This window comes from Myotis lucifugus, unplaced genomic scaffold (assembly GCF_000147115.1).
Source record: "Myotis lucifugus unplaced genomic scaffold, Myoluc2.0 scaffold_2774, whole genome shotgun sequence".
NCBI lineage: Eukaryota > Metazoa > Chordata > Mammalia > Chiroptera > Vespertilionidae > Myotis > Myotis lucifugus.
The window spans coordinates 1-19,767 of record NW_005873822.1 but is presented as its reverse complement, the minus strand read 5'-3'; the positions used below and the strand labels follow the sequence as shown (position 1 = coordinate 19,767).

Below are 19,767 nucleotides of genomic sequence, written 5' to 3'. Positions count from 1 at the left end.
GGCTCCCAGAACCTCCAAAAGCTCTAAAGCAGCAGTTCTCAACCTGTGGGTCGCGACCCCTTTGGGAGTCGAACAACCCTTTCACAGGGGTCGCCTAAGACCATCGGAAAACACATATATAATTACATATTGTTTTTGTGATTAATCACTATGCTTTAGTTATGTTCAATTTGTAACAATGAAAATACATCCTGCATATCAGATATTTATATTACGATTCATAACAGTAGCAAAATTACAGTTATGAAGTGGCAACAAAAATAATTTTATGGTTGGGGGTCACCACAACATGAGGAACTGTATTAAAGGGTGGCGGCATTAGAAAGGTTGAGAACCACTGCTCTAAAGGTTCATTTGCTCGGACAAAAGTATGAGGAACTTAGCAGGACATTTCACAAAGAAAATGCATTCTTAGGTTTATACACTGAGCCTTCTTTTTTCCATCAACATAAACAATACCAATTCTTTCCCCATCCACGCCAGTCACAAAAACCTCCACTTTTGCTTTTCAAAAGTTGGAATTCACCCGTGATACGAGTTACAGTAGAGTGCTGAAGCCTCATCTTTGTGATAAAATTTTAGGGCAGAGAGAAAGGGAGGGAGGACAGGCAGCTCAGGGTCACTGGTTTGGTGTATGCATACCTCATGCACTAGGCTGCACACTGAGGGGGCTCTCCATGAATGTGTACACTGATGTTAGAGTTGTGGACTTCTGTTGTAAAGACTGTGTATCTAATCGGAAAAAGCTATAAACATCTATGAGTACATGGGCTGGAAGACACTGGTGAGTCACAAACTGTGGATTCCAATGTTTTATTAGTAATAATAGTAATTTTTAAAATAATTGAAACTAATAATATATTGTTAACATTTATTAAGTGCTTCCGTTTTGCAAACGTTCTTCTTAGCATATCACAATCTAATTATACATAGAAAAAGCCCCATTTTACAGATGGGGAAACTGAGGCACAGGAAAACTGAGTAACTAGCCTAAGGTTTAACAGGTGTTAGTACTGGGATATAAACCCAGGTCAACACTCTTAATCATTATGCTATTCCAAGAGACGGTAGCTGACAACAGAAATATTTTTTGTAGCATGCTGACAGATTGAGATATTGGGCTGAGGAGAAAGGAAGATTTTTGGAAAACACTAAAATGTAGAAGAAAGAGAAGCCAGAGAAGGAACAGTTACCAAAAGAAGAGAATGAGGCCAGTCCAGTGCAGGATCACAGAAGCCAAAGAAAAGAGAGTTTCAGAAAAAAAGTTGTCATTCCACAGTGCTGAACAATGCAAAAAGCCAAGGGCATAAGAGATAAGAAGTGAAAAACATGGATTTGGCAATTCTTCATGAACAAGGAGAACAATCTAGCAGAGGAATAATGGCAGAAGCCAGGTTGCAAAGTGTACAAAGTTTAGGCAACTGAGGAAGTAGCCCACTTTTTTAAAAAAAGGTGATTCAGCCAGGCCAGTGTGGCTCAGTGGTTGAGTGTTGACCTATGAACCTGGAGGTCACAGTTTGATTCTGGGTTTCGGACTCGATCCCCAGTGGGGGGCGTGCAGGAGGCAGCCGATAGATAATTCTTTCTCATCACTGATATTTCTATCTATCTCTCCCTCTCTCTTCCTCTCTGAAAACAATTTTTTTAAAAAGTGTATATATATTTTTAAAAGGCTGGATCAGAAAGAAAGAGTATGAAAAAATAATAGTCAAGAAAAAAATTCTGGATAGGAATGATTTTTACATATTTATAGATATAGTGAGAAAGATTTGGGTAAGAATGAGTGGTTGAGAAGGAAAAAAACAATGGAGCAAAATCCCAGGGACTTACCCTGATAGCTGGCCAGTAAAAACAGAGTTAAGTACAAGTTTGCTTTTGTGGGTGCTCATGTAGGATACAGGGAAAGAAAGAAAGCCAGGCAACAACAGAGAACACGAAAGACTCCCATACCAGAGCCCTCAGTCCTTACCGCTGGAGGGGAGTGAGTCCTTGAACATCTCGTAGAACTGGGTCAGGTACATCACCATGGACAGCTTGTCAGGCTCCCCGACCGAGGCCATCTCTTTGCCTGTCATGATGGGAGAAATGCCCAGTTCCTTTTCAGCAATATCAAAGGCCAGTTGGTTATTCTTCTCCACATTTTGTTCATCCAAAGAATCAAAATCTCTGAGAAACAGGATAAAGAAAACATATCAAGATGGAGTGCTTGTCCCCACACCAGAAAACAGTATCAAGAAGTCACTTCATGTCTTTGTTGCTCAGCTAAAATCCTATGTGCAGTGCTTCACTGAAATCTGAGAGCAAACTTGAAATATAAATCATCCTCAAAGGAGAAAAAATGATTAAAGAAAAAATGACAAAGAATAAAACAGAGGGAAAGTTAAACTATCCTCATTTTTCTAATTACAGAAATTTCTTACTAAAATGTAAGCTCAAGAATAGGAACTATCATTAATATGTATTCCCTTGCATCTTGTGTGTGATCTGTATTTATTAAACTTAACTAGAAGTCCAATGCACAAAATTTGTGTAAGAGTAGGCCTTCCTTCCCCCGGCTGCCAACACAGGCTTCTCTCTGGCACCCAGGACCCGGGCTTGCTTTCCTCTGGCCCCGGCTTTGTCGGGAAGGATGTCCCGTCTAATTAGCATATTACCCTTTTATTATTATAGATGTTAAATAATGATAAAAATCCTATTTGGATCAGACTATTTTTAAAGTCCTGGGACTATTACGCATAGTGTCCTTTGGACCTGACAAGCTATTATAGATGTGCTAAATCACCTCTGATAAACCTTACTCAGCCTTCTACTTAAAGGGGAATTCCAAAACTTTCCTCAAAAGATTTTTCCATTGCTAAATGTCTTAAAATTTCCCAAGTATTTAGATGAACAAACATTTCCCACCGGATTTCAAGCTTCTTACTACTCAATCGTAAGTAACAACTGAAAGCGTTCTTCTTCAGGTGATTTCAGATTAACTGGGCAGGCCTTACATTGTGCTAACCTACTAACTCCATTTCAAAAAATTCCTTAAGTCTCATAATCTACAGGCTCATCTTGAATGACATTATTGTGGTCTAAACAGTGCCAAATTACCTACTCACTGCTCTGCCTTCTGTTACAAGAAAATACCCTAGGTCAGGGGTGGGCAACCCCTGGCATGCGTGCCAAACATGGCACGCCAGTAACTTTTGCTGGCACGCGAAACCCTCTCTTATAATCTTCCATTTACAATTTTTTTCTTATTATCGACTTTTTTATTTTTCAGATAAATTCAGTGTAGGTGCATCTTAGATAAATAATTTTACATAACAAGTGATCTTAAAGACCACAGACATGGATTGACGAGAGAGGGGAAGAGCAATTTCTATGCCTCTGCCTTAACTCTCCCCTGCCTTCCTAGATCCGACCAGTGTTTTGGTTTCATCCACATACGCTTGTGAATCTTTGTTCTCAGTGATGAATTTTGTTAAGTCTCGTAATAGGAGTAGCCTGACGGATGATAGTAGCTCGTGCATATCTCTGAAGGTCACGAAATATAAACCTGATGTAAAATCTCTGTCATCAGTGATGCAGCAGCAAAAGTCCCACTGATAATATCAAACGGAGTCATAAAGTTTTCTGTCGGACTATCAGTGTACATGTATACATTAAAAAATAAATGTATTTTTCATCATCATATACTGTGTTTTTGTCGCTCGAATGAATTTTATTATTTCTTCAAGGTTCTTCACATACGTACACCTTAAGAGATATCAAGTAGGCGTAACATGTTCTCAAAAAATTAGGGTTGGCATGCAGAAGAATTTTGAGTCAGAGATTTTGCTGGTTTTGGCACGCACTCACAAAAAGGTTGCCCACCCCTGCCCTAGGTCTTCTCCAGACAGCCTTTGGTATATTCCAACAGGGATGTGTCCCTCACCCTACACTCACCCCTCCACCCCACCTCTCCCTGAGTTTTGTGGGACTGACAAAGTATCTTAGCAGAAAGTGCAATCCTTAACATAAGAGAATACCAATGAACCATTGTAAAGCAGGGAAGCACTAACTGTTTTGTTTTGTTGGTAGTGCCTGACGTATTTGCCATCAGCCAGCCAAATGTTCTAGTCAGGTTTTCCTTATGACCAATAACATTTGAGAGATAGTTGGCTGAAACGAAGAGTTCAACCTGTGGACAATAGAGTTTTCCATTACATGAAGTTAATATACCCAGGTAGGTGTTAAAACCAATTTTTGAAGTCAATTACTTCTGATTTCATCCTTTTTTTACTGCCTTCCCTAGGGAATAGAACTGATTCACCTGGCCCTTCTTTAAGCATTTCTTTGCCATTTATCACAATCTTTCTCAAGCTCTCCCTCTTCCTCCTGACAGGCCAGCAGAGGACATTTGGCTCAGGCAGACTAGAAAGTCCTGAAGGAGAAAGTGGCCCCAGCCTCATTTCATGGAACAGCCTGCGGTCACCCTATCCGGCAAAACAGGAGGCAGCCGCACCTGAGGGTGAGACAGCAGGCCAACGATAACAACGGCCACCTACAGCCCACAGCCTCAACGGCCAGCACTGATCAGTCTGAAGGACAATAAACTCCATCTAATCAGACTAGAACACTTACATCCCCCAGCCTCCAACCCTTGTGATTTTTGCGCATAAAATTCAACCCCAAGGACAGTGGAGGCTGAGTCCTAACCTTCCCTGGTTGTGGCTCCATTCCCCATTCCCTCTAATAAACTTCCCTCCTGCTTGCTCGCTGCGTCAGCCTACTAGGTGTATGAGTTAATAATGGCGGATTTTGTAATCAAAGAAAACACGATAATTTCAAGAGAAACATCAAAAGTGCTTTATTCAAAGAAATGTCCACATTTCCCCCATCTTTCAGGTAATTTGTGGATACTGTCCCAATAGAACTTTTCTTGTTTTGAGGCAAACCATTCAGAGATCCAATTTTCCACTTGTTCGTATGTTTTGAAGTGCTGCTCAGAAAGTGTGTGTGCCATCAATCGGAACAAGTGGTAATCTGAAGGAGCAAGGTCTGGTGAATACAGCGGGTGGGTTAATACTTCCCAGGCAAGACCTTTTAACGTGTCTTTAACTGGTTTTGAAGTGTGTGATGGTGCATCATCATGAAGCAAAATTACTTTGCCGTGTCTTCTGGAACATTCTGGTCATTTCACGATCAAAGCGTGGTTCAAATTGATTATTTGTTGTCGGTAGCGATCAGTATTAATGGTTTCACCTGGTTTTAGAAGCTCATAATACATCACACCTTCCTGATCCCACCAAACACAGAGCATTGTCTTCTTTCTGAAGCGATCTGGCCTTGCAGTCGATGTTGATGGTTGACCTGGATCAACCCATGATTTTGTGCATTTGGGATTCTCAAAATAAATCCACTTTTCATTACCAGTCACAATTCGATGCAAAAAAGACTTTCTTTGGTGCCGTTGAAGCAACATTTTACTGATGACTTTTCAGTTTTCCCATTTGTCTTTCGTTCAGTTGACGTGGCAACCATTTTCCTTCCTTTAAAATCTTTCCCATTGCTTGTAAATGATCAGAAATTATTTGCCGAGCAACGTTTAATCTTTCTGCAAGTTGTTTTTTGAGTTTGATAGGCATCTTCATTCAATAATGCTTGTAATTGTTGGTCTTCAAACTTTTTCGGTTGATCTGGACGTTCTTTGTCTTTCACATCGAAATCATCACTTTTAAAGAGTTTAAACCAGCATTCACAAGTATCTTGAGATGGAGCATGTTCACCATAAGCTTCCTGAAGTATTCAGCAGCACTTCTCTTCAAAATAAAGTAATGAATTAAAACTTCCTGCGAATGCTCTTTTTTTGGCACGAAATTCGACATTTTTAAGCGTAAAAATATCTATGAAGTTAACACCTTCAGAAAATTTGGCATATGAAGTTTTGAAGCTTGTTGTCAATACAACAAAATAGCATACATATCAAATTGCATATATATCAATATATGTGTAACTCCATTTATTGGAAAAAAAAATCCGCATTATTAACCAGTACACCTAGTAAATCCTTGAGCAACTCCAATTTTACACCTCGTCACCCCCTTTTTTTTCTGGTGGGGTAAGCCCTACTGTCATCTGTGCATAAGCTAAGGTAGAAGAGCATAGAGGTCAGAAATTCCCATTCCTAAATCACATTATACAATGCTGTTTTTACAGCTCTTGCCTCATTAACTCATAACCTAAAATAAATAGGAACTATGTCCTTTAGGATTTCTTAAGGAATCATTAAAATAAACACACCAAAATTGGGCCCTTCAGTGAACCTAATAATAAAAGAACAGGCAGCCAAAATAATTCAACATGCTCTGCTTCTGTTTCCAAATACAGTGGGGCCTTGACTTACGAGTGTCCCGACGAGTTTTTTGAGATACCAGCTGTCTCTCCTCCGATTTTTTGCATTGAGTTGATAGAGTAATTTGATTTAACGAGCTCCTTAACGAGCTCCTTAAAGAGCTCGGTCTCGGAAGAATTAAACTCGTAAGTCAAGGCCCCACTGTATTCTTGTTTGGGAGAATGCCCAGGGTGGAAACCTGAGTGCACTAGTGTCCGCAGGTGACCTGGGGTCATCCTATTGTACTGATTCTGCCCTTGGGTGAGTCACTAATGGTCAAAAGAGGAGATGTTACTGGTGTAGGTGGGTGAGGTGACCTTAGTTTTGTGGGATTCACAAAGTATCTTAGCAGAAAGTGCAATCCTTAACATAAGAGAATACCGATGAACCATTATAAAGTGGGGAAGCACTAATTGTTTTGTTTTATTGGTAGTGCCTGACACATTTGCCATCAGCCAGCCAAATGTTCTAGCCAGGTTTTCCTTATGACCAATAACATTTGAGAGATAGTTGGCTGAAATGAAGAGTTCAACCTGTGGCCAGTAAACAGAGTTTTCCATTATGTGAAGTTAATACACCCAAGTGGGTGTTAAAACAAATTTTTGACCTTTTGAGTGCTGTTAAAAACTCAGCTAATCATTTCTTTATTGAGCTACATAATACTTAACATTCAGAGTTTTAAATGTAATTAAGTCGAAATTAATCATTGCTTTCTAGAGAAAGTTTCTTACTAGAAAAAAAAAAAGTACAAATTTGGCTACTTGATAGCAGGGTACTCTAAGATCCTTAGGGAATATAAAATGAAACAGAAAGTCTGGTCACAACTTACATCAGATCAGGGCGGTATCTATGGATAATTGCACATAGGGCCAGGCCACTTTTCCAAGACATAGTGAGATCTGTCACATTGACCCCTGTGTAGCCATCTGTCTGCCTTTGGCACCAACCAAGCAGTTTGCTTGAACGAGGTACAGACTCTAAAAGAACAAAAATAATATTAATGATAGTGTTGTCACTTGGTAGCATTAATATGGGATCCTCTTTGTAGTACACATATCCAGTTAAAAAAATTATTGAAGGTAGGAAGAACACAGTTGTCAGGCATCGTGATAAACCAGCTATGTATGTCACGGAATCCTCATAACCATAATGTGAGGTAGGTGTTGTTATCCTCATTTCATAGACAAGGAACTCAAGTTCAGAGATACTATATAACCTGCTCATGACCACACACTTCACAAATGGCAAAGATTGGACTGGGACCCAGTTGTACCTGACCCCAAAGTGAGATTTCTTCTAATTATGGTCCACTGTTCTCTTTCCATCCTCAATATCAATACCAGATTTAGGCCTTTACAACTGTTAGCTGACTATTGTAATGGCATTTGCCTTCTCCATCCCATCTTACATGTAGAGGTATACTCACATCACTCTCCTTTAAAACAAATCTTCAGGGACCTTTCAATACACACAAAATATGAAATGGCCTTTGTCTCTGTCACTGTATCCTGGCAATATCATAGTACTCAGTTAAAATGCCACTATTTCTTCCATAAAGCCTTACCCCCAAAACCTTAGCTGGCGTGTGTATGTGCCCACATGCTGCCCTTTTCTCTTTCTCAATAGCATCTCTATCTGGTTTCTCTTTATTTCCTCATAATACCTTACATCAAGGTTTCTTAACCTTGACACACTGATATTTTTGGCTGGGAGCTGATTTATGTGCAGTAGGAGGTTTAGCTGCATCCTTGGATGTCAGTAACATCCTCTTCAACTCAAGACAATAAAAAATGTCCCCAGAAACTACCAAATGTCCTCTAAGGGGCAAAATCATGTCTGGTTGAGAACCACTGCCTTGCGCAGTACTATGTACACTAAGAGCTCAATAAATAATTACAGACTTCTCTGAATAGGTTACCTACATTTCAAAAGAGCATTATCAGAACTCACCATTGCGAGTCAACTTTGGGGTAGTTCGGGAATTCACCAGGTTCTCCATTTCCAGATGAATATCTTTTGTTTCTCCAGTATCATATAAATGGCGCACCTGGCAGAAATGTAAAAAGTTGTAAAGAAGGAAAATCAAACAAGTAACAAATCCCCACCAGAGAAGAGAATGACAGATGAAAGATTGTGATAGCAGACTGGGCAAAGTTTAGACAGAAGTTATGATGATGACCTAGGTTACATATAAACAAATACATAAATTGTGCTAAAAATCCACTACTCAGCTACAGAAGTCCTTCTGATAATCTCTGTTGGACCTATTTTGAAAAAAAAATTTACTTAAAAAATGTTTTTTTATTGATTTCAGAGAGGAAGGCAGGAGAGACAGAAACAGCAATGATGAGAGAGAATCATCGATCAGCTGCCTCCTGCATGCCCCCTACTGGGGATCAAGCCTGCAACCTGGGAATGTGCCTGGACCTGGAATTGAACCATGACCTCCTGGTTCATAGGTCTACGCTCAACCACTGAGCCACACTAGCCGGGCAAAATCTACTTTTTAATTGATAATACATATAGTAAAATGATGCATTTTTGTAAATGAATATCCTATATAATAAAAGCCTAATATGCTAAGTGTCCAGTCGTCCATTCAGCCAATCGAAGGGTTATATGCTAATGATATGCTAAGGCTGCTCAACCGCTCACTATGATGTACACTGACCACCAGGGGGAAGAAGCTCCGACTGGTAGGTTAGCTTGCTGCTGGGGTCAGGCCGATTGGGACTGAGCAAGATGGGCCAGACACGCCCTGAAGCCCTCCCACGTCCCTCCCTGGCCCCGATCGTGCACCGGTGGGGTCCCTCAGCCTGACCTGCGCCCTCTCACAATCTGGGACCCCTCGGGGGATGTTGGAGAGTTGGTTTCGGCCCCATCCCACAGGCCAGGCCAAGGGACCCCACTGGTGCACGAATTCATGCACCCGGCCTTGAGTACCCATATAACAACCCAGATCAAACTTTACAACATCTCCAGGCTTGCAGTCAGTATTCTGATCCCAAAGATGACCACTATTCTGATTTCTATCACCAAGGATTAATTTTGCTTGTTTTTGAACTTTATGTAAATGAAATTATAAAGTACATATTCTTTTGTATGTGGATTTTGTTTGCACAGTTAATGACTCTGAGATTCATTCATGTTGAATGTAGCAAATATTTCAGTCTTTCTCATGACTGTACATGTTCTATTGTAAAATATACTACAATTAATTTATTCTACTGCTGATGGATGTTGAGGTTGTTTCTGGTTTCTGCATGTTATGAATAATGCCTATTATATGTTTTTTGGTGTTGTTATGCACTTGTTTTGTTGGGTATGTTGGACCCCTAGTGCTGCCCTCTATTAGCAGGTTTCATGGATGTCTTATAGACTTACCACACGTAAGTATAAAAAGCCTAAAGGTGTCAACTTCAGGTAGAAAGTGAATAAACAATTACTCTACAACATTGGCAAATATGTTGAATAGACTACTTTCTAAAAACTGATGGGCTCTTTAGGATAATTGTGCTCTGTAAATTATCATAACTTCTGTCTAAACTATGTCATTCTTAAAGTAGTTATAAGGCTTTAGACATTCTGAGAAATAACTCAGTACAAAAATGACCTACAATATTTTTTAATTGTAGAGAGTGTCTTATCTTTTAAAGTTCTTTCCAGTGAATAATCTCAGTTGTCCTCACAATGATCCTGTCTGTGAGTAGCAGGGATGATCACCTTCATTTTACAAATAAAGAAACTGAGGTTCAGAGAAAGTGAAATGACCAGTCCAAGTTACAAGAGACTGTTTGTGATAATGCAAGTGAAAGTCACATTTCCTGACTAGTGAACAAGTGCTCTTTCCCTACAAGATACAATTTGAATCAGGAGACCTGGGATAAATCCCTGGATCCATCATTTTTGTCACGTCTGATCTTCTGGCAAGTTATTCAACAACTCTCTGCCTTAGCTGCTCAATTTGTTGATGGACAATAATATCTACTTCAACCAACTCAGAGAGACATCTACTTGAATCTACTTGAATCTACTTGAGGGAAAGGTTGTATATATGTTTGTTATTAATAGGCAAATTTCAAAGGACCCAGATATGGATCACTGACTAGAAGACACTTACCTGGGTTGGCCGGAGAAAGTTGATGTTAATATTGGGATATCTGGTGACAGGGTCTATGCTGTATTGGCTGAAGTTTTTACTCACATTCTCAGGGGTTGTCTGAGGCAGTAACCTATAAATGCTTTCCCTGTAATAACACAGCAATATACTCAGAGCATGACAAGGACCACGAACATCTCCTTCTACTTTGAGAATATTTCTATTTTTTGACAGTCCCCAAATTATCTGAAGGATGATAAATCTTCATCCTTGACTGGTTTCCTCCAATCCTACATCAGCTCTTGCTTCCCATTCCCACCAGCTCAATAATTCCATAGGCCTGGTTAAGGGCCAACGAGAATAGCAAAGACATTGCTGTGGGCAGAGATAAAAAGTATGACCTTAATTTAAAAGGCAAGTAATTTACTGCTTTGTTTTTTCAAGTATGCCAATATTTAATATGTAAGAGAATCACAGATGAAAAAAGAACTTGTCATCAAATTACCCAGAGTGCCTTAAGTAACAGACTTAAAATGACATCAACCACCAATTTCATCCAGGAAATCTTCTTTCTCTAGTTTTTCAGGTTAAGGTATTTGTTCATTATCAGCAAATACCAAGATTCTTACCTTATTTGCAATAATCTGCTTCAAAATATCTGACATTTGAAAACTTGAGAAATGTTTACAAGCAGTTTGGTATTTTCCTTTGAATTCAAAGTCACTTTTAATCTCATCTCTTATTTGAGTATGTCCCCTATTACGACATTGATTTCATTAGTTTACACCTTTCTAGTTTAAGAACGAGAGGATTTAATGTACTATTTTTATGTATTTGTTTATGTGACTGTCATAAAGGACTCAGATACCATCTTTCAAAGGTATACAAAGATTCAGATACCATTAGTCCACAACAAATTGAGTTTGGACAGGGATAAGAGAAAAACACTTAGATAATCTTTACATTTTATAATTTCTTGAATAAATATCTTGCCTTTCCTCTCTTGAATAAGAAAACATCTTTAATTAAAACAGGGAGATAGAAGGAAGAACGAACCTGTGTTTTGTCTTAAGAGCAAAACACTCACCACTCCCAGTTTTTTCTCACAAAAGGAACCCCTGGTTACTTCCCATTACCTCTCTGCCAGGACTTCCAAGGGACTTGTTCCTAGAGACCAACTTCGTACCATCCAGGCGGAGTCCATAGCAGCTAGAAAGCCCCGGGCAATTCCTGTTCCCATTGGCCAAAAAGGCTATCAAGAAGATATAAAACAAATAATTAAAATAACTTACATTTTAAAAGAGAGAAAGTAAACTAAGTAACTAAGAAAGAGATTGCTATTGAAAGTAGTCTTTGGCAACTGTTCAGATACTGGACTTCTCTGCTTCACAAACTGGTAGAAGGGCAAGTTAAGGAAGTTTCTGCTTCATAAATTGGTAGAAGGGCAAGTCAAGGATGTTGCAGCATTTCCATTGCTACTTAGCAAGTCTGGGTTCCCCGTGGCCTGTGATGCTTCCCTATATCAGGAAATATAACTCCTATAGGGAGTTCACTTATGTGGTATAATGTTGTAGACACTCACTCCACAATCAAAGCACCTAGGTTTGTTTCCAACTACTATTAAGTGCCGTCATCCTTAATACTCACCTCTAGGAGGCTGTCCCCAACCAGAGCCACTAGTAACTGGTGTCCATTCTGCTCTCGCACCAAGGCAGCATTCTCAGAGGCGTACATACAAGTGAAGTCGAACATGGCCACATCGGGCTGCCCATAGTGATTGATGGCAAAATCCAGAGATGGTAGCTGCTGCTGGGTGGAGAAGTCTGCTGCTTCCCTGGCATAGTTCAGCAGAGCCTCTTGGTCCACATTCTCCCGGGAAAGCAAGAGCTCTGTGTCGGCATAGTCCTAGTTCCAGAAAGGGAAGAGGCTCGGTGGAAAAGTCTAAGTACAAGTCTAACTGGCTCAAGCCACACTACACATATCGGACATAACCGAGTTTTTCACCGCTTTTCCCATTCCCCTAAAGTGATTGCATATTCCAAAACAAGTCTTTTAAACATATTACAAAGAAAAAGGGGAAGGCTAAGTGGGAATAGAGGGATCATACCTCAACATAATAAAAGCCTTATATGACAAACCTATAGCCAACATCATACTCAGTGGGCAAACACTAAAACCATTTCACCTAAGAACAGGAACAAGACAGGGATGCCCACTTTCACCACTCCTGTTTGATATAGTACTGGAAGTTCTAGCCATAGTAATTAGACAAGAAGAAGAAATAAAAGGTATCCAAATTGGAAAAGAAGAAGTAAAACTGTCATTATTTGCAGATGACATGATACTGTACAGAGAAAACCCTAAAGAATCCATCAAAAAATTATTAGACTTAATAAATGAATTCGGCAATGTAGCAGGATACAAAATTAACACCAAGAAATCTATGGCATTTTTATACACCAATAATGAACTTACAGAAAGAGAGATTAAAATAACAATTCCATTTACCATCGCACCAAAAAAATTAAGATACCTAGGAATAAACTTAACTAAGGAGGTATAAAACCTGTACTCAGAAAACTACAGGACACTGAAAAAAGAGATAGAGGAAGACATAAACAGATGGAAGATCATACCATGTTCATGGATTGGTAGAATCAACATCATTAAAATGTCCATACTACCCAAAGCAATCTATAGATTCAATGCACTCCTCATTAAAATACCAACGGTGTATTTCACAGACCTAGAACGAACTCTCCAAAAATTCATCTGGAATAAAAAAAGACCCCGAATAGCTACAGCGATCCTGAGAAAGAAGAACAAAGTAGGAGGGATCTCAATACCAGATATCAAGCTGTATTACAAAGCCACTGTTCTCAAAACTTCTTGGTACTGGCACAAGAACAGACCAATGGAATAGAATAGAGAACCCAGAAATCGACCCAAACCACTATGCTCAATTAATATTTGACAAAAGAGGCAAGAGCATACAATGGAGTCAAGACAGTCTCTTCAATAAATGGTGTTGGGAAAATTGGACAGATATATGCAAAAAAAATGAAATTAGACCACCCACTTACACCATACACAAAAATAAACTCAAAATGGATAAAAGACTTAAACGTAAGATGGGAAACCATAAAAATCTTAGAGGAATCCACAGGCAGCAAAATCTCAGACATATGTTGAAGCACTATCTTCAACGATACAGCCCCTAGAGCAATGGAAACTAAAGAGAAAATAAACAAATGGGACTACATCAAAATAAAAAGCTTCTGTACAGCAAAAGAAACCATCAATAAAACAACAAGAGAGCCCACTGCATGGGAGAACATACTTGCCAATGTTATATCCGATAAGGGTTTAATCTTCAACATTTACAGGGAACTCATACAACTTAACAAAAGAAAGATAAACAACCCAATCAAAAAATGGGCAACAGACCTAAAAAGATACTTTTTGAAAGAGGACATACAGAAGGACAAGAGACATATGAAAACATGCTCAAAGTCACTAATCATCCGAGAGATGTAAATCAAAATGACAATGAGGTACCATCTCACACCTGTCAGAATGGCTATCATCAACAAATCAACAAATGACAAGTGCTGGTGAGGATGCAGAGAAAAGGGAACACTCATGCACTGCTGGTGGGAATGCAAACTGGTACAGCCACTGTGGAGAACAGTATGGAGTTTCCTCAAAAAACGAAAAATGGAACTCCCATTTGACCCAGTGATCCCACTTCTAGGAATATATCCCAAGAAACCAGAAACACCAATCAGAAAGGATATATGCACCCCTATGTTCATAGCAGCACAATTTATAATAGCTAAGATTTGGAAATAGCCTAAGTGCCCATCAGCAGATTAGTGGATTAAAAAACTGTGGTACATCTACACAATGAAATACTACACTGCGGTAAAAGGGAAGGAACTCCTACCATTTGCAACAGCAAGGATGGACCTGGAGAGCATTGTGCTAAGTGAAATAAGTCAGTCAGAGAAGGATAAATATCACGAACAACATAAACTGATGAACAAAAACAGATCCAGAGACAGAGAAGCATCGATCAGACCGTCAAACCTCAGAGGGAAGGCAGGGGAGCGTGGGGGGGAGGGGGAGAGATCAACCAAAGGACTTGTATGCATGCATATTAGCATAACCAATAGACACAGACACTAGGGGGGTGAGGGCATGAAGAGGGGTGTGTGTGGGGGGGATCAGGGGATAAGGACACACATGTAATACCTTAATCAATAAAGAATAAAAAAAAAGGGGGGGGGCTGTTTCTAAAAGAGACCAGGCTTTGTTGCTTAGTGCTGGCTTTTCCATGTATTTGGAGCAAATTACTACTTCTTTGATACTGTCCAATCCACTTCATAGAGTTATTCTGAATACTAAATAAAATAACTTATGTGATAGTGCTGGTAAACTGAAAAAGCACTTTATAGTTTATGTTACTATCAGCAATTATTACCTTCTGGGTAGCAAATAGCTTTTGGCAACTGGGGCCACACAAAACACTTAACTTGCATAACTCCAAAAACCCAAAAGTTTCAGTGCCAAAAGGTTTTGGAGGGGACTGGGAAGAAATATATTCAAAATGGAACAGAGGTTTAAAAATTAATAATAAGATTCTTAAAGGCTCTATAGAACCCCCCAACAAAGAAAAACAATAATGAGAGAAAAGGGGTTTTCCACATAAATGGCTGAAAAACTACTTTTCTATTTTGGAGGTTCCTGACATACTGAGCCAAATCTTTATTCTCCTGAAGTGGGGCTTATGGTTTCCAAGTGTCCCTGATGGTACTTTCAGTTACCACTACAAGATGTTAAAAGCCAAAACACAAATACTCAAGTTGGCCCTTGAAACAGTTTGTTCACCATTAAGTAAGTGGTCAGAATGAATTTAGTGTTTAGCAGCACACACAGAAGGGATGGCTCTTGCCCTCTAAAAAAAATAAGTAAACAAAAAGGAAAAGTAAATCAGAGTCTTGGCATTCCAGATCGTTCCTACATAATTTCGACTGATAACAATGGGCACACTGCCTATTTTTTACTGATAAAACATTCAAATACATCTTGTTTATGTTCTTGGCAGAATGGGCTGCACACACTGCTTGGTCCTGTTTCTCCTCATAGACATAAAGGACCACAAGGTTAAGAAGCAGATACAAGGTAACAAGTGGAAAGAGGCTGTGTTGCAGGTACATGTTCATATGCTCACCCCTACCATTGCTCTCAGATAAGGCTACAGTATACTGCAGATTAAAGTGACCGGATTCATTAGTATCCTACAGAGACAGAGGACACCCTCAAATTCAGCCATGAGACTGTGGTGGGAATTGCACATGTGGGGATAGTAATTCTCACATTGAGACCATATCAGACTTAAGAAATTCTCCTTAAGGAACCCTCTACCCTGTGGTTTTCTGATTTCCTATTCAGATCATCATCTCACGGAATGTCATACATTTAGTCACCTAAAAAAAGGCTGAGCAGGAGGATCTGGCTAAGGATGAATAAGCAGCCTTTACTGTTAGGTTATGCAGAGGTTTCAATACACCCTGATCGAGTCAGGGTTCCCTGGACTTCTGACAGCCACATCTAGAGTAAAACCAGAACCATTTTCAGGCTCCCATAAACACCAACTATTGCTTCTTGGTCAAACTCCATTCCCTCTAGCACCCCTTCCAAAAGATGACCTAACCAATAATTGGTCATACATGAAATTCTCTAGAACCACAAATCAAATCACCTAAAATTAAACTGAATATTTATTCCTGAATTATCTGAGATTTGCTTTGGAACAATCCAATTGCAGGACTGGGGAGTGAGTTGGGTACTAATGAAACAATATTGGTCATGTGTTGATAATTCTGAAAGCCAGATAATAGACACATGGGAGTTCATCAGATAATCCTCTCTACTTTTGTTTATATTAGAAAATTTCCATAATAAACAGTACTTTTTTAAGTTTAACTAAAAAACATTAGAGTACATGTTACCAGATGAGTTAGGGGGCTTGTTTTCATTCCCTTGCAGGAAAACTCATCTGACAATAAAATTCTTTCTCTTGGTGATCATACTAACCAGTACAACATAAAAAGAGGTTTAAAAGAAATCTATCACTTACATGCAGTATCACCCCTTTGTCCAGTAAACTCTGCTTTTTGGCCGTCATTACAAAATAGTGTGTGTCATCTTTGTAGTAGACGATGTTCTCCAAGTCAATACCTGCAAAACAAAAATGTTGAAGGTATATTAGGGCAGCCAGAGAGATTGTATGTGGGTCCACAGAGACCAGGGTTGTAAAACCCTAAGCAGGAAAAGAGAAAGCAAAAAAGATGTCTGAGTCCAGATTCTCACTTCCTGAACATTCGGTTCATAAAAAGAGGGGGAACTTTGTTTATCTTTGTACTGCTCTGTAACTCACTTGACACTCTAAGTTATCCTAAAAACAATGATCAATAGTAAGCAGAAATATATAAAGATTGAAAGAAAAAGAAAGATTAACCCTTAGTAAGACGGTCTGGGTTAGTTATCGGGTTAAACCTCTTTTATAGTCATCAAGGCAACTGGGGGAATCTCCTAGAACTGGAAGCAGAGAGTGAACTATCGGTTTTAATTTCAATTAATCTAAAAAATAGATGTAATGGAAAGAAATCATGTTCTAGAAAACAGAGAATTTAGAATCTGCTGTACATTTTTGTTGCATCGAAACATCTAAGTTAATTTATTCAAAAGCTATCATATAAAAATCTCATTCCTATCTAGCATATGGTTTACTTCAAGACCAAAGTAGAACTTAGTAGACAAAGTAGTACACTCAATGCCTAAAGTCAGGTTCTCAATAAACCAGAGAACTACCAGCCAATAGGTTACTGCATTAAACCACTTAGAGCAGTGGTTCTCAACCTTCCTAATGCCGCGACCCTTTAATACAGTTCCTCATGTTGTGGTGACCCCCAATTTCATTGTTACAAATTGAACATAATTAAAGCATAGTGATTAATCACAAAAACAATATGTAATTATATATGTGTTTTCCGATGGTCTTAGGCGACCCCTGTGAAAGGGTTGTTAGACCCCCAAATGGGTCTCGACCCACAGGTTGAGAACCGCTGACTTAGAGCCACAGTGTAGAGGAAGGGGTAGGAGAAGAGTTGGTAAAAGACAGCACAAACACTTAAAAACAAACACACAAATATAGTAAAAACCCAATCCAGAGTATCTCAGTCCCTGTGATGAGGATAAAGAACATTAGAGTAGCAATCAATGATGGAAAGCATTACACTTAGAACAAAGCATGTGAGTGAGGAAGGAGCAACGGGTAAATGACACAGTAACACCAATGATTACCCAACCACCAAACTATCCAAGAGAAAGCCACAAGTAGTTATTTAAAGTTCTATCCTTATTGCTTTCAAGGCACTGATACCAACCTGTAGCTTCCCTGAGCTCCTGGAAAAATTTTTGGTTGAATATGAAAGCCACTCCACTGATCTCTTCCACTTTGGCTTCTGCTGTTGTATTTCGGTTGATAAAATTTGCTGTAATGGCAATGGCCAGTTTGCCTCGAAATTCCTTCCGACGAAATCCTGGAGGGAAAGAAATTTTCAGATGTGGCAGCAGTTGGCTAGAGAGGAAGGAAGGTCACTTCAAACAGGAAGCGGGTATTGATGATGACATTTGGGAACATAGGTGATAAAAATCAATGGAAAAATTTTAGGGCAGCTCTTCTCAACCTGAAAATAAGGTGTTTACCCATCAAAGAATATAACAATCCAGAAAAGAAGTCAAAGTCTCCTGCACACTAACAAAAAATTTGAAATCTGACTAACCAGAATGTTACTTAATACTAGGAATTCCATTTTTTTTTTAAAAAAAAGGGAAGCCATCTTTTATTAAGCTGAGATTTAATCCTGTAGTGCCAACTGCTCAAAGTATAGCTTGTCTCTTAGTACCCTAACAAGATTACCCTGTAAGAAGTAAACCAAGTACCACTTGGCTAGAAAGACTGGGGCTGCCATTAAATTAGAGTAGGTAGCACACATATGTAGATCCTCTCTGATGACACAAATTCTCACCCCAGGGTTTGGAGAAGGTCACCCTTTACTCTGCAATAAACCAGGAAAATGAATAATGACCAATACCTTCCAAGGTGTTCCTACGGCCATCCCCTCCAATGATCACTTCAAATTCATATTCTGACACAGGATGGGTTTTAGGGTGCACCAGTGCCCGCCAACCTATCCCTGTAGACCAAAGTAAAATTGAAGGTTGTCACCCAGATCATATTCATACACCTAAGACATCTCAAGATACCCAGGTAGGCAAACACCAAGCCAAAAACAGGTTTAAAAGCATGGGGTACAAACCACAGAAAGAAAGAGGCCTCACAAAGGAACGTTCCCACCATACAATTTTCTATAATGAATACAAGTGCTTGCAATGTCTACTACTATCTCGAAGGCCTCTTCATTAAATCAAAAGTTCCTCAAAAGATACTGGCTATACAGAGAAGCCCTTTTTAAGTAGTTCTGAAAACAACCCACAGATTCCTATAGTTTTCTGCTTTGATCTCACCTTTTCTCACCCATTTGATGCCCTTTTATCCCTACTCCCCCCTTTTCCAATTCAACTCACGTTCATTTTCTTGGTCCTCAGGAGGGTGTACAAGTCCTTGGAATTCTACACTGACATGAATTTCAATGCCTAGGATCAATGCTACTTTCAAAAGTATTAGTTGAAGCTGACGGATACCTGGGTAAACAAAAAGATAACACAAGTTAGGGCACATTGAAAAAAAGAGTACCAGTTAGCAGTCACTGCTCAGGTTTCCACCTGTCTACCCATGCAGAGTTTATCCAGATTCTCAACGCTTCCTATAACAGGAGACATTTTCCAAGCCATGTTCCACAGCCTCTTTCTTTACTAAGGGCAAGAAATGCTCTAGAGCAGTGGTTCTCAACCTTGGCTGCACATTAGAATCACCTGGGAATCTTTTTAAAATCCTGATTTCTGGGCTTCATCCTCCGGAAATTCTGTTTCTTTGTTACTAATGTTGTGGCCCCACCCCAAAACAAAGAAACAGAATTTCCGGAGGATGAGGCCCAGAAATCAGGATTTTAAAAAGATTCCCAGGTGATACTAGCGTGCGGTGAAAACCCCTGCCTTGGAAATAACTTGCCGGCCCAAAAAAAGCTTTTGAAATGAATGAAAAAGGACCCCTGAAATAAAAGTTTAAATATGTGAAAAACCGGAGGCGAGGAAGGAACCCATGAACGCAAATTACTCT

The 19,767-nt window shown here is 39.4% G+C and overlaps 1 protein-coding gene across 1 annotated transcript; it reads right to left on the bottom strand.

Annotated features, from left to right (window-relative positions):
* Positions 1 to 1,969: 1,969 nt before the first annotated feature.
* On the bottom strand, positions 1,970 to 19,232 carry LOC102420539 (F-actin-monooxygenase MICAL3-like; the record flags this gene model as incomplete). Its single annotated transcript, XM_006108603.1, has 10 exons — positions 1,970 to 2,166; positions 7,191 to 7,338; positions 8,312 to 8,408; positions 10,482 to 10,608; positions 11,597 to 11,712; positions 12,108 to 12,365; positions 16,603 to 16,703; positions 17,912 to 18,067; positions 18,623 to 18,724; positions 19,116 to 19,232. Coding segments are annotated over 10 exons (1,419 nt in total), but the record flags the coding sequence as incomplete, so codon positions are not given.
* Positions 19,233 to 19,767: the final 535 nt, after the last annotated feature.